The sequence below is a fragment of the Poeciliopsis prolifica genome, unplaced genomic scaffold, assembly GCF_027474105.1.
Source record: "Poeciliopsis prolifica strain line A6 unplaced genomic scaffold, Auburn_PproV2 SCAFFOLD141, whole genome shotgun sequence".
NCBI lineage: Eukaryota > Metazoa > Chordata > Actinopteri > Cyprinodontiformes > Poeciliidae > Poeciliopsis > Poeciliopsis prolifica.
The window spans coordinates 351904-367947 of NW_026562516.1; the positions used below are offsets into that span (position 1 = coordinate 351904).

At 39.0% G+C, this 16044-nt stretch overlaps 1 protein-coding gene across 1 annotated transcript in view; it reads left to right on the forward strand.

Moving 5' to 3' along the window:
* Nucleotides 1–8031, forward strand: part of lig1 (ligase I, DNA, ATP-dependent) — a 67661-nt gene extending 59630 nt beyond the window's left edge. Inside the window, exons 25-27 of the mRNA XM_055025284.1 lie at nt 3886–4029; nt 4676–4768; nt 7859–8031. Of these exons, the coding sequence (XP_054881259.1) occupies nt 3886–4029; nt 4676–4768; nt 7859–7933 (312 nt within the window). The 3' untranslated portion in view covers nt 7934–8031. The remainder of the gene's footprint in view (nt 1–3885; nt 4030–4675; nt 4769–7858) is intronic.
* The last annotated feature ends 8013 nt before the right edge of the window (nt 8032–16044 follow it).

Sequence of the window (16044 nt, forward strand, 5' to 3'; positions counted from 1 at the left end):
GTGGCTCTGAGAATGCAGAGCCGGGTTAAAAAGTTTCCTCTTGGAGGGGAGAGGCGCATCAGTGGTTTCTGCTGGCTCCTTTCTAGCTGCTGCTGTTCATAGACTTGAAGCGTCCAAACCTGGACGTGAGTCGCGAGCTTGAGATATTTTCAGTGGTGCATCTGAAAGACACCAGCCTCTCTGGAGAGGATACAGCTCCCACTGAGCTTTTCAACCACTCATTGCTTCAGTGTCGATAAAGTCTGGAAAATGTATCATTATTTTCATATAAAAACCTTCATAATGTGGTCATTATTGAACACTATACAGGCAAGTATTTAGAAACATTTTAAATATATTTTAAAAATGCTTTAATTTCTATTAATTACACAGATTAATCACTTTTTATTTCTTGCACATTAAAGTTCCACAGTGGAAACCTTGTTTTCAAGTGTTTCTGGAAGACAGTAAATCTGATGCACAGTGACAGATGGCAAATCTGCTTCTCTTGGTCCACTAGGAATTATTTTTGCTTCAAAAAACAGTCTGACGCTGGAAAAGACTTGTTGTGCTTAAAGGACTTAATGTCAGACTATATCAGTCTATCATTAAAGCTTTTCAAGCCTGAACTGAACATGTTGCACCAAACATCACTTCTGTTTTTAAAGAAGTTCCATGAATCGATGGTTGAATACATAACTTTGTTGTTATGAATAGCTTTCTGGTTAAGCTACTCACAAATAAGGTTTTTGTTTGGGAATATTTATTTGTGGTTTTCAATTATGATGCAATTAATATAAAGGGCTTATGTCTCTTGTTAAAAAGAAGAAACAAATGAATTCCCACCTGCAATAAAACTAAAAACAGGGTAGTAAAAAGACTTTAAAAATAGAGAAATGGATGTAATAGTCAGAATATCAGTTAATGAATCTCAATAAAGTAAAAAATTGAAAGACAGAAGTAATCAAAACAAAAGGAAGAGGGGACAAAATGAGGAAAACATGAATAAAACCCACCAGAAATTACCTATCTTAAAATAAATTGTAATATTGACCTAACATTAAATCACAAAATAATTCAATACAATTTTACTCACTCTGAATCAATGCGTTAAAATCATCACCACCGCTGCTTGCAGCAGAAACAGCTGATTTGTGTTAATATGTCAAGTTTCCAATTTAATGTAAAGTGTAATTATTATATTCCTGAAGGCATGAGGAACTTGCATCACCTAATAGAGTACTTGACCTATTTAATGAGGTTTTTTATTCAAAACGAAGTGATTTCTACACTAAACTGACCCACAGCATCAGCAGACTGTCTGAGGTAGATAGATAGAAGCACTTGAATTAAACAGAAAGTTTCCTGAAAAGCAATTAAGCCACTAATTTTATTGTTGTATGCACACATACAAGACTATGAAGTAATTATATGGCGAAAAATTAGGCCATTCATTCAGTGCTGCTTTGTTTTGTTTATACTAGAACCCATTATACCAGAGACCCTGGTGTTTAAAATACAAATTTGTCTATGTGAATGAATGGGATTCCTGTAAAGAAACTATTTTACATCCATCCATGAAGAGCTTTTCTGCAGACTCAGTTTGGACTGGTTCTGTAGAAATCAGGGAATTCATGCTAGCCTGCTCAGGTGTGGTCAACCATCAAAGACTGTTCAATCAGCAAGGTGTGTGTAATAGTCTGTAAAGTCACAGAGAAAGGCTCAGTAAACCCCAAGCAACAAAGCACTTTCTCACATTTATCATGCTTCCTTTGATTTCAGTGCACATATTTTTGTTTTAGAAAAACGGAATTGGAAAAATAAGTTTGAAAAGTCCAGCCATTTGCTAATTTTAGCTGTTTTTGATCCGGAAATTACTGTATAAAATTAACCAAACACAAAAAATATTCAAGGGACAAAGAAAGTCATTGAACTAAAATCTATAAACTAAAACAACTTATAAAATTTGCAGAGAATAAGAGCCCACACCTGATGTCATATATGGATGAGGGAAGATATTTCCATTTACTAAATTATAAGACACACAAACTTCTTTTTTTCAAACTGTCTGACATTAAATCAGGCAAATTGTTTTTGGATAGTTAGGTTTATCAAAATTATTTCTGAAACTTTAAATTCATAAAAATGTCAGTGTATTTATTTAAGTATTTTTTACATTTTTAAATTCAGACCTTTGTGTTTAAAGATGCTTAGTGCAGCAATGTCTTTTCCACGGTGAAACAGCTTTAACTGAGGATGGACTGAAAAGCCGCTCTGCAAGGAAGAAGCCGTTACTCCAGATGCAACGCAAAACGTTCGCAAATGCATTCTGGGACAAAGAATTAAATTTTTGATCACATTTTCTGTGGTGGAAATATTAATGATCATAGTTACATTTTGGGGAAATTGCAAAATTGAGGAAGTCATTGAGAATTTTGCCGTTTCCGTCAACGTTTTTTAAAGTGATGCTTCACAATGCCTGTTAAAAACTGTGGATGGAAATATGGCTTCACTCTCATAAACAAAAGTGTCTCCAAAGTTGAAAAAAGTTGCAGTTCTCTCAGGAAGAATGGGCTAATAAGCTACTGAGAGAGGCTAGTGGAAGAAAATCCCAAAACCTTTGTCCTAAATCTAGTTTAAAAGTCAATTTCACCAAATATTCATCTATTTGAAAAAAGTTAAAAAAAAACAAACATAATTTGTATCTTGAGCAAAATGCAAAAAGTCAAATTGTTCTTATATCTTGTAACACTGGTGAGTTGTTGAGCTTGTATTAAGCCAGTTGATTAGAAATAATGCTGACACTTGTTTTCTGTGAAGCTGCACTTTAAAACTTTGCCTTCCTACTGGATGAATATTGAGCTGCTGATTAGCATTGATAGTTGAGTTCTTCATCTTAATAAGTCTGAGTGTGGCTCTCCAAAGCAACACAACAGCTCTAATAGGTGTTTCTAAAGTTGAGATGCTTTTCGGACTAATGCTAAATGTGTTTGCTTCTTTAGTTTTAGGAGTTGCATCAGAATAAGAAAAGTTTAATGATGTCTCTGAGCCTCAACAAAACTTATGACAATCAGTTGCAACTTTTAATAATGTCAGCTCAAGCATTGTAAATTCAGTGTGTATTAGAGCATTAGACCTTGATTTCTTACAGTATAAATAATGTGCTGAGAAACAGCAGCACTGCTTTAATGTGACCCAGTTATCTTGCCTGCTACAGTCTAGTTAACAATTCACTCAGAAATGGTTTTTTAATCTAAATCAAGGTCAGACTGAGATTCTGATTCACCTCCTGAATGTCATTTTTATTCCATTAACAAGATTTCCACATGTTTTATTTTTATTGTTCACACTAAATGTTTGTGCTTCAAGTTTTTAAATGAGCATACTTCTTCTTAAGATCTTATGATTGATATTTTAAATGAGTTTTTATTGTTTTTACATAGCTTAAGGTTTTTCTTGTAGCACTTTAAGAAGCCGATCTTATCCACTGATCTTATCTTCCTCGGCAAAGGTCTAAAAATCCACCTCTGGCTTTTATTTCAGAGGTTTGCCTGACAGACCTTCCCATCAGCTCATGTCTGCACGTTTCCAGTCAACAACAGTCAACTGAGTTACCAACCCAGTGACTTTCTTGCTATATTTTTCAACAAGTGGATTATAAATAAAATAATAAAACAAGACAAATATTTGAAATACCAAACTTTATTTTTTAATTGTCCATCTATCCATCCATTTACCTGCTTGATGAGTCTCTTTCCCTTCAAAAAAAAAAAAAAACTTCTACAAATTAATGGTGAATTTTCCTCTTCCTATATTAAAACGTGTCTTAAAGAGACTGAACTCTAGAAAAAGAATGGAATAATCAAACAAGCTTGTGTTTATTATTCCTGATTTCCTGTTTTCTAGGAGCACATCCTGGCCAAGCCCCGCCCATACTATCGCGTGGACCAATCAGCCGAGCCCGACGTGTGGCTGGACGCCGTGCAGGTCTGGGAGGTGAAGTGCGCCGACCTCTCGCTGTCGCCCGTCTACAAGGCCGCCATGGGAATGGTCAGTTCAGCCGCCGTTAATCCGCTCCCTTGTGTGTTTCTGCAGATAAATCCCGTCAGTTCTGGTCTGCTGCCCTGAATGAAGAGTCATAATTAATGCGTCTTACTTGAGTTACTGAAACTGCTGCTAAAGAAGCCGGATTTAGCGGGACGATACTTATTGAGCAGTAGGTTGGCAGAGTGAAAAAGGTAGCATTAATGTACCGCTCTGAAAATACATGGTATTTTAATATATTTGTCTTTTTTTTACATCTGTGTCAAGCTTTCTGCTTTTGTAATTATACAACCTGCACTTTGGATGAGGTGGAAGTGTAAAAAGAGGGAATTTGCATATTTTCTAATCCTTCAAAAACGTTGGATAAAGTCATTACAGCCAGCATTTGATTCGTTTTCAAGCTTTTTTGGATATTCGGTAAAAAAAAAAAAAAAGTGATACTTCAGCACAGAGAAGTCATAAAAGGCTTAGAAAGCCATAAATTAAACCAGGACAAAGGGTTAAGTCTTGCAGCTTGAATTAAACTCAACAAATGGGCTCGTAATGACTTTAAAGTCCTGAATCTTAAAAGAGTGCAATACAATTACAAAGAATAAGTGCTCACATGTACCAGCAGTTTTTACAGCACTAAAATGGCTGAACCCGTCTTCAGGTGGATGCAGAGAAAGGCATTTCTCTGAGGTTCCCTCGTTTCCTTCGCATCAGAGACGACAAGAAGCCCGAGGACGCCACCACTGGAGCTCAGGTACGTGACGTTAAGTAGAAAACCAGCCGAGCATCAAAGCACAAAGCCTCCAGTACTCGACCAAACGCGCTAAGCGGATGTCGTTGAAGCAGAAGGTTAAGCACGTCGACCTTCTGCAGTCTAAAAATGACTCCAACGCGGTTAAAAATAAATAAATAAATCAGTCGTGTTTGTTTGGATGTTTTAAAGTGTCACAGAAATGTGGCGCATCATAATCAATATCATCATGGTCACTTCACAAAAGCGACCAGGTTGATGGTTTACAGAATTTCACCCTTGAAATCCTGTAAAATTTCAACGGTGAGCAGTGCGGCAAGGACAGCGTGTTATTTTTTCATTTTTCATGCAAGCGGGAATGGATGCAGGAGTCTCCTGCTGCAGTTTGAGCAAAGCTGTTCCCTAAAGCTGCTGCTTCCTTCAGGCTCAGCTGCAGACTCAGACCAGTGTACAACACTTTGAAAAAAGTCACTGTTCAAGTCGCCACATTACAATCGCAACCACAAACCTCCAAGTATTTTACTGGTCTGGAATTAATCACATTTTAATCAGAATCTACAGATCAATAAAACGAGCAGCATCTTTAATCCTGAAGCACTTTTTGATGACTAAGTGTCAACATGAGCTCAGCAACAAAGATTTTTATTTCTGTCTTACTATACATCTAAATAAACAGTAAATGTTTGAGAAAAAATCTAACCAGATAATATGTAATGTTTTAAAATGGAAACCAACATGTAAAACATTTGCTGGACGTTCATTAAGCTTTTTAGTTTAGTTACTTTAGAGGGATGACAAGATCATTTTTAAGGCTTATTTGAATTGTTAGTTTCCATTTAAAAAATATGTAATTTTCTATGTTTTTCTTTGCTTTTCTTCTTTCATATAAAATAACCAAGAACATGTAAAAGCCCCTAAACAGAAAATTGACACTTTTTTCCCACCATTTAATACCTGCTGTTCTTTTAAAACACTGCAGGAGAATTTTGTTATGTTGCAAATTTGGATACAAACTGATTCCTCGAGTTGCTGTGATGCTCACAAACCGAGGAAAAAAGCAGAGCTGTTGGTTCCCTGCGAGCAGAAAAATTCACCGCCTGTCACAGCTTCACAGGGGAACATGCTATCTGACGCAGCGTCAGACTGTTTTGATGCCGTCTGATTTTTATCTTGTTTCAGACGGGAAAAATCTATATGAATTAAAAGTTTATACACAGGTCTGACCAAAGTTGTCCTTGATGTACAAACTAAGGCCGAAGATCCAATACCTCCTTGACAAGCCCGAGTCCCGTCTGAGCCGTTTTACATTCCAAACGGTCTGTGACTCGAATGCAGAGCGCGGAGCTGTGTTATTACTTTTGGGACTCAAGGTGGAACATCGGCAGCATGTAAATGTACAGCTGCATCTCACGGAATAAGAATGGCATTCAAAATGTAACTTATTACAGTGATTCAACTCTAAAAGAAAAAATATATATATAATATTTCATATGGTGATTTTTTTCGAGCTTTTATTTCTATAAATGAAACCTGAAATCTCAATGAAATTACTTGTAATGCAGAAAAATCACGTTATTGAAAACTGTGTTCCTGCATTGTACACTAAGTAAGTGTTTGGGGCTCTTTTTGCATGAATTGCTGCATTAGTGCAAATTGGCAATACTCCATAGATTTACTTTGAGGTTTATATCAGGCAAAAACAAGAACACCATGGTGAGTAGCTGCGTTACTATTACCGGTACAGATGTGCGCAAAACCTTATCAGTATTCAGATAATGTCGAGAAAACACAATTCCGCAATTGCTGTGTTTCCATTAAATAAAAAACTCAATTAAAATCACACATGAATTCGTTTGTTCACACGACAAGCCGTTAGAAAACATGCCACGACATCATCCACCAACTGCGTCCTGCCGTCGTCATCTTTGTAGTTTCTGCCAGAAGTAATGTCCGGTTGTTGATTATGTGACTTGTGTGATGCAAAAAAATTTATTTTTCATTGCAGTTTTGCAAAATATTCTGGATTAATCTCTGTGGTCACTTTTAATGCTTCAAAATCACGACCTTCATTTATCCATGTGACATACCACGCTTTTCCTTCCAACAAACTTTCTATTCGTTTTCTTGCACTGCAATAAGTCAAAATATTACCAAGTGTTTCTGTTCTGTTTTTGGTCTCTGGAACAAGATATCTTTCCCATATTACAAACTAAAATGTCTTGTTTTATAGACAGATTATTTCACTTCTAATTAGTACCTTTTCATCAATATTAAGGAATTATTGACTTAAACAAGCACATTGTAATTTATTTGTCTTGCACTAGAAACAACGCAAAAATACTTGGTAAGATTTTGGTTTTTTTTCAGTCTGGAAACACTACCATCTTTATCTTAGGTCTGATTTTTGCTCAATTTAATTTTGTGTAAAAATTACATTGGTTGATGTAATTTTATGCAAATCTGAATGCGGGGTTTTAATTAGCTGTAAGCTAATAGTGTCTGAACTGATGAGTTTCAGAATAAACTCTGGAAACTCATTGCTTAGTCTGTTATAAATCTATATGAGTTTTACATTTTCAGTTAAATAAAGTTGAAATAACATTCTAATTCACAGTGATGCACCGGTAGACAGGGTTTCCATCCAGTGATGATGCTCAGGATTAAATTAAAACGTTGAATTCGGAGGAAATCAGGAGAACCTGAACCTGAGCCAGAACATGTTGGGCCCAGTCTGTTTCAGGCGGAGAATCAGAGCTTCACCGCGATAAATAATGTGATGTTTCTTTGTTTTCCTCCTCTCTGAGTCCCTCCTGCTGCGTGCCCATTATTCACTGTCCCACCCCGTCCCCTCGCCCCTCTTCTCGACCTAAACCCTGATAAATGAACTCAGCCTCCGTCTCCCAGTCAGCAGCTCCGAGTCACCGACTTCAAAGCTCAGGATATGAATAATCAAACTGTTATTTTTAGCTTTTCCTCTTCATGTTACTGACCTGACTTCATGATCTTCTCCTCCTTCCCTCCTGCTTTCTGTCTCCCTCTCCCTCCATCTATCTGAACATTGCTCCTCCTCCTCTTCCTCCTCGATCCCTGCAGATCGCTGATTTGTACAAGAAGCAGCAGCAGATTCAGAATCAAGGGGAGAAAGCTGACCCAGAGGACTACTACTGAGTCTCTGCAGCCATATGATGAAAATCTCAATGTAATTGTAAATATCTTCTCCTTTTTTAGTGTTGGTGAAAGAAAATAAAGGCGTCTACAAGTCTTAAGCTTCCTGTAATTTGTTATTGATTTATTGAAGCTGCGCGTTCACTCATTACGGTTTCCCTTTTGAGGGCGAAAATTGCATAAACATCCCGGCGCATGCCGTGCACATAAATCCCCAAACCATCATCGATTTGGCAGTTACCGCTTTTAATAGATCTTTATCTGAAATTCACATGGCTAAAGCACGCAGGTGGCATACCAATACTTGTGCCCAGCTTCTTCTCCTGCAACAGCAAAAAAAAAAGCACAATCGGCATGCATCGGAAATAGGAGGACAAGCCAAGGAGATTTCCAACTGCCCAGGAAAGTTATTAGGAGCGGGAATAGATGCAGAGCTGACAGTTGCTCACAGCAGGACAAAAGAGAAGCCCCGACAGCGAGCATGGGATGGATGAAAATCTACTAACTGTCCAGCCTGAATCAATCGTAGACGTGAGGAGGAGACAGGAGGGGGGGGCGGTGTAAGAGCCAAGGACGTGCGATTATGATGTAGAGAAGATTTTTCAGCAGGATGATGATTTCATCTGAGAAATGGGTGTGCTTGTGACAAACTGAGACACTTCGTGGCGGGTTTGTTTTGATTCTGTTTTGTGAGAGTTTCTCTGAATGGCATTTTTGCCTAAACGAGTTCCTGTGTCGGAAATTTCTGTCATGTCAGGGAGTTTTGTTTAGCCCACAGGTACTCGCACGGAGCAAGGACGGCAGCTGCAGGGAGCGCTGTAAAAAAAATCAAATGTTGGCCTTAAAATAAACCAAAAGCATCTGAACTACCATACCGACTGCCAGGGAAGCTACAATAGCTCTATTGAAACATTTCTGTCAAAAAGTGACAAGAAAATGCAACGAAAATGTGAAAATAGATTTGTCATGGTGTTTGTAAATCAAAACTGATGGCTGCAGCTTTAGCATACTTAAATACAGAGACAACAGTTAGGCTTGTTGAAATAAGACACTTAATCACATGATCTATAAAAATGAGTTCAATAATTTCCATTTGCATGATTTACCATTCTTCTCTTTCTACCAAAGCCTGGATGACGAAGATCTTCAGTCTGGTGTCTTGATCTCAACCAACCCTTTTTTAAAAGGACAAATTAGTTCAAAGAAGCTTCATAATTCATTATATTTGTTGTTTCTAATGTTAATTTATTTTGTAGATTTAAAATGTCTTTCAGTTCCAGTGTTAATTAGAATCTAAAGTTTATTGAGCTTTGAGAATGGATTCTTCCATTATTATGAAATTGCCGTTGTATTATTTGAAAACGGTCTCAAAACAACAAGATAATTTATCACAATAACGTCTGGACAATTTGTCCTGTGAAATTTGTTATGATGACGGGTCACAGTTTTCAACGCAGTGGTCCCTGGTTCAATTTCCTTCTCTGCCTTTTCTCTTGTCTAGTGACTAAAAAAAAAAAGGCCACTAGTACCATAAAGACCACAAAAAAAAAAAAGAAAAAAACTTCCTCAAGCTAATTTTCTTGGTTATTAGTTTGGTCCCTTAGCACTTACCATAAATGATGGAGTAATGAGATACGACACGGCGAGCACGGCCAACCTGCTTCACATCTGCTCCTGAGTGTTTTAGATAATGTGCCACTCTGCCCACATGCAGCCCCACATGCACGGCTCAGCACCCTGTTTTTAAGTGGGCGGACGTGCAGCCGGTTATCGCTCCTCTCTTGCATCAGCAGGAACAAACCGAAAGCGCCGTCGCTGTAATTCTTGAGTCTGTCGGGGTGGAACCAGTTTGCATCTTTCCAGCTTCTATTGGGCGCATTTACATGTGAAATGCTGCAGTGAGTCGCTCGGCATGCGGCATAATGTCGCTGTTTTCACATGCAGAGTGGTTTGGATTTCCTGTCCTCAAAAGCATGCGCTGTTTGTTATGGTTTATCTGTATGCAAGTATTCCCAGTGTGTGGCTGTTGGTTTGCCTATTATTTTTGCGTGTGGGCTGTTCTGCGTCTGCTGAACAAGAACTTTGAGAAAGAAGTCATTGTAGCTTTGAAATTCCAACTCTAGTTCTCTCTGCTGCTTATTTTTCCCCCTCTTTTTATCTCCTTGTGTAAAGCTAGGCTTAGTTTCTTAATGCCTTCCCCCTCCTTGTTTGTAATTTATTCATTCCCTGTCCTGCATGTTACTTCTGACACTTCATGAATATCATTAACACATCTCTTTCTTTCTCCTTCATCCTCACCAGAAACTAAGGGCCCTGCTGGTTGTTCCTAAAATCAGATTTTGAAATGACTGTCAGCTGTACTGTTGCATTCGAGGTTGGCTTGAACACAAAGCGAGAAATGGAAGAAGCCATAATAGAAATCAAACAAGCAACAGAGCATGAAATATTGAGAAAGCAAATATGTAATTAAGTCAGTTGCTTATTGTATTTGCAGAATGATACTGTAGTAAATAGCTGAAGGTGCGGCACAGCCTCCTCAAATGGCTTCATAAGAATGTTTTTAGATCCTCCCAAAAGTATTCACACCCTTTGGGATGTTTTTACAGATGTCAATATAGGTAATGTGATAGACCAACACAAAGTAATGTGTAACTGTCAAGCAGAAGGAGACAAATACTTACATTACCTGACTCCCCAAGATTTAAGATGTCTGGTTCCATGGACAAACTGTTTCACTGATAACTAGTGTCTTTTAATCAATATCAAGGAATTATTGACTATATTCAGGCTCCTGTGTTCTGTTGAAAAGTGACGTGTAAGTTAGTTTTGTCTGACCTCCAGTGTACAAAGACATTTGCACTTTCCTTCCAGTTTTTAAAAGATTAAAACAACTGACAAAATCAATGTACTAATGTAAAATTTGTACATAACAAATGTTGAAATTTTCATAGTTGTTTTCTTCCTGTCACAATGTTACTGTTTATCACTGATTATTATTTTTTCTTTCTTTAACAATACTCACTATTCAGACTATTACTTTTTTTCCCCCTCCACTTCAAATCAACTTTAGGTTAAAATTTCTTGAAAAAGGATTATTTTTGCGAGACACTGAGTGAAAGTGTGTGTGTCGCTGATGTTTACAGAGGGGGGCAGCTGGCGCACGCGGCTCGCCTGCGGGACGTTGCTGCGCACCAGCCTCCTTTCCCACCGAGGTTCCTGCCCGTGTTCAAACAGCTGTGCTGTTAGTTCACATCAAGTCACCCGGCCAGGCCTGCACCTGCAGGGGGAGGCTGCTTCAAACCTGCCTGCTCAGCGCCTGCGTTTTTTTTCCACTTGTTAGGCGCTCACTGGAGGCTTTGTGGCGTTCCCAGACAGAAAATGCTCCTGAATTGATCTTTGATCTGCTGCTGAAGGAGATGAAAGGCGAAGCTGTGCTGAAAGTGTGTCTGTTTTAGGATGTGTCCCCTCAAAGCAGCATTATGGATTACCTCTGACTGCAAAAAGAAAAAGAGGGCAGCTATTAATAAGTAGAAGGAGCAAGGTTTCACCTTTCTGTCCTTATTTGCGCCCCGCCCTCCTCCCTCACTCCATTCTCCCACATAAGCTATCTGTCTTCCTCACAATACTGCTTTCTCCACCCCGAGAACAATGCGTTTGTTCTCCTCCGCCGCCTCCCTGTCCTTTCTTTCCCTTCCTATCCCTCCATCCATTTGTTTGGTGCTCTCTGTGACATCTCTGCCATCCCAGGCCATGAGGGAGAGAAGGTGGGACAGGCCCTTCTATTGTCTGCAGCCGAGCCCACGGCATATCAACAGTTTTTTGTTTCTTGAGCAGGAGCGTTGGCCAGTAACCTTTTAGATTTCATGACGTCAGACCTCCTCCTTTTTGCTGCGTTCTTTGTATGGTGTTGGTCCGAAATGGGAAAGATGAAGCTAAACTGAACCTGATGCTTAATTTATAGGATGTTTCAACAAAAAAGTGAACTTCTGCAAAGAATTTGCCACTTAGGGGAAATAATTAAAATTGTTCAAGTTATGCATACAGATCCTGTTTGATTAAGGACAGCAAAGACTTCCATTGTTTCTGAACGATGAAAAAATATGAAGCTTTCAACACTTAAGATGCAAATATGAGTCATTTGTGTGCGGCTGATGTTGTCGGTTGCCTCAGCAGTGACAAACAAAACAAAAATACTCACAAGTTGCTCTCTGACGCGTTCCTAAACAACAAGCAAGCTGCTAAATGTCAGGGAGTTTATGCAGATGGGGTCACTGGGAAAAAAATATAATGCTAACTTTCATTTGACTTCACAATTAGTTTTCCTTTTTTTTAGAATTATAACTTTACCCTCAGAATTGTCTTTAATTTTATATCTTGAGTTTTTTTCCTCAGACTTTAAACTTTATTCTCATAATTTTGACTTTTTCTCCTCAAGACTTCTGGCATTGCTCCTGGAATTCTGACAAAAAAATCAGTTTTTTTTGTTTGTTTGTTTTTCCAGGGTGCCAAACCCTCTTCCAAAATCATCTTGGCAGCTTCTCAACTCTTTATCCCCTAACATCAGACAACATGATCTTATTTACTGTTTAGCCATTGATTTCAGCTCGGTCAGTCGGAACACCTCTATGCTACCACTTTTTGCCAATAGTTATATTGCTTCGCTGCTAATTGCGTTTAATAGTTGATTCAATTTGTTTTTCTTCAGAGCTTGGAGATTCGGTGCCTCCACTCATTAATCATTTCTTCTGTAGGATCCATTATTTGCATTTTCTTAAAGGTGATGTCAACTTCAAAGGTTTCAGAACTTGACACAAACACAGTTGATACTGCTGTTTGCTGCAGCCGCTGTCGACTTGGCACACTCTGCGTTTCAGGTTTGCTGCACTGAGATGATGCACTTTTCTGTCATATTTTTGTCATCAGCCCTTTCTCCCCGTCTCTACTCAGTGGGTTGTCAACCTGTGTCCAATTAGGAAACCTAGATGGCACTTCTTTATTTATGTTTAATCCTGGCTCCCAGCCTTGACTTTTAACAGGTTTCTGGCCAATTGCTCTGCATGGCTCATTTGCTTTGTTTGAGTACGAAAACGTCTCACTTGATTATTCGGGCCCTGCAGCATAACTGTTGATTTAGTCATAACCGCTTTATGATGGGTTTATGATGATGGCAGTGCTTGTTGTTCCTTACTTCTCAGGCCCACGCTGAGAGACTCGTGTTTCAGAGAAGGGGAGGGCAGAGAGGCACATTGCACACTGCACTTCATTGGATCATTGTTAGCCCCTCATTGGTCTTATGACCTTTGTTTGAGCCAGCCTCCGTGGTGAGCGTCTCCTCTGTCGCTCTTTGTTTCGTCTTTTTTCCCCCCTTCGTTTTGACTCTCAGCCAAACCTCGAGCGAGCCCAGTTCAGAAATTGCCTTCCTGGTCCAGCTGCACACGTCAGCATGCTAACATTAGCATGTTAGTCTGTAGCGTGATTTGGCTACTTCAGAGGAAACCTATTGCACATGTGTGCACTTCCATTTCTTAAATGAGCCAGTTTTTGGTAATAAGTTTATGCTTTTTCGGTGTCTGGAAAATGAGCCATTTCAAAAACTTTCCGAATGTGTAATGTCACAAATCAGCAGGTGCTGCGCCTCACCTGACGTTTGGTCAGCTGGTTTTACCGATATATGTGCTGTACAATGGCTGCTGTAAAAGACAAGTCTCGCAGTTAACTTATAATCCAGAAGCCACTTGCTGCATTTTCATTGATTGTGCAGGAGGCTCCATTTCTACTTTTCAAAAATTTACAGTTGTATAAATGTGGATCTGTTTGGAGTCATTTTCCACACGCGAGTGTAAACGTTTAGTTGGGGGTGTGACCAGCAGCAGTTATTTGGATTTAAAGTGACAAGCCCCTTAAACATCTGAAACAGGCAGAACTGAGCAGACTATATTTTCATAATCTTTTCTGAGTTTTTCTATCAAATTTGTGACTTTTGAAACTCAGAATTTTTCTTGATTGTTCCTTGTAGGCAGAACATTTCTGAGATGTTTGGGGGATATTAACTCCTTCTTTTTATGTCTTCAATAGCTTTAATGTGCTGTCATACAACACGCCCTCACAGGTTTATCACAATGTGACGTTAAACCCTCGAATCCTGACAGCTGATCTGAAGCTTTGTTTGCACTGATACCAGAAAAAAACACAGCAAAAGGACTCATGTATAATTTTGCAAAAAAAAAAAAAAAAGAAGAAAGTTAAAAGGCTCCACAGTTCAAGTCTCTTGCCTGCTGGTTCTTCTGTATTATTTAGCAGCAGATAAGCTCTTGTTCTCGCTCTCGCTCTCTTACATTAGTGTGCTATATCACTGCCAGATAGAGGAATGGGGGGCCCTTCCCTCTATATGTGATACAGTTCCTCCCTGCCAAGCCCAGCCTCCGCCGCCATCATTCGGCTGCTGACGAGTTTGGGTCCCAGCCACTTTCTGCACCTGCCAGGCTCATAAAGAATCCCCCTGTTCCTGCGGGAGCCCCAAGGCAGAGCCTGCTACAACTGTTAAGGACTTTGCAATTTAGACATTCAAGCCAAAGCTTTGACTGTCAACGCCGCCAACCACTTGGCAGATGGTCCGTTTTGTTCGGCTGACTCCATCAGCAGGCCGTTTGAGGTGTTAAGATGAACGAGCGGTTAGGATTTGTCACAAGTGGCAAACATACATAAATTAAAGCATGCCTTGGTTTTACACTGAGTTGTTGCTTAATGATGTACCAACGTCTTGGCTAAGGGCTTATATCCTAAGAGATCCTTGAGTTTTAGCTCTGAATGTTGAACTTGAATAAAATTAGCTGAAGGGGATGGAGTGGACATCTTTATTTAAATCCCCTCCTCTCACTCGGATCATACACTCTCTGCTTTTAAGGACGACTGGGAAAGTGATTTTTGCAGGTTTTCTGTAGTCATGCTAGCAGCTAACAGACAACACTTTTATGATGGTGCCATGCAGAAGTGTAATATATTTTTATTGCTTAATTTTTACGTGTCTGGAAAATTTTAAAAAGCTTCTTTTTTCAACCTATAATATCCACAATCCTAAAACAGTTGTGCATGATGCAAAAATGAGGAAGTATTTTTCTGTAGGACTGATTCTCTTTTCCCAACTCTTCTTTTTGTTAATATTCCTGACTCAGTTTGGTCCCCGTATTCTGAGTTTCACATTTTTACTCAGGACTTCAAACCTGATTTCATATTGGCAAATCTTCAGATTAAGACCAAAGTTGTTTGAAATTCAGTACAAACTTCAGACATTCGAAACAAGACCCCAAACATGAGGGAGTTTTTTTTTTAAGAAGAGGCGTCATGTTTTACAGCCAGAATCATAACAATGGTTTTATGATGGTACCTGTTTCATTGTGGTCTGTTTTAAGGTAATTGTAAAATGTACATCATAAATGTTTTATCTTTCTGTGCTGCTTTACTGTCTTTTAAACTGTTTTATGTTGTGAAAGGCCATCTGGAGATGTGGCTTGCAAAATAGCTGTGGCTATAAACGCTATATTGTTCACAATTTGCTCATAATTACACTTGTCTCCATGCAAATAAATAATCAAGAAGAAGAAAGTGGTGGCAGGAAGAGCCCAGATCATCACCCCTCCTCCACTGTATTTGACACATTGTTGGTTTATTCAGATCCAACTTTTCAAACCAGCTGTATGTTATGGTGGCTTTGTATTTTTATAAAGAACCGGCCTTCTCCAAAAACCCTGCAACTATTCTTTTTCTAGTTTTCTTATGAGACAAACTTTAGCGTTTAACATTCTGCTGGAGTGCTGTGGAGTTGGAGTGGAAACTCTTGGGGCTTTTACAATTTCTCTGAACATTTATGTTCTGACCTTGAGGAGGATTTGCAGCAATGTCAATGATTAAGAAGACTGGCATCTGACTTAAATGTTGTCCCCCTGTGAATAGTTTTTTTTTCTTTCTGTAGAGAAATGGGCTCAAATTGTTTGGAAATGGCCTTTAAGTCCCTCCCAGGTTGACAGGCGTCGACTTCTAAGCCTCAATGGTCACTGATGGGGTCTTTCCACCTTGAGATTATTAACATGTTCGTTCCAGAGAAGCAAACAGATTAA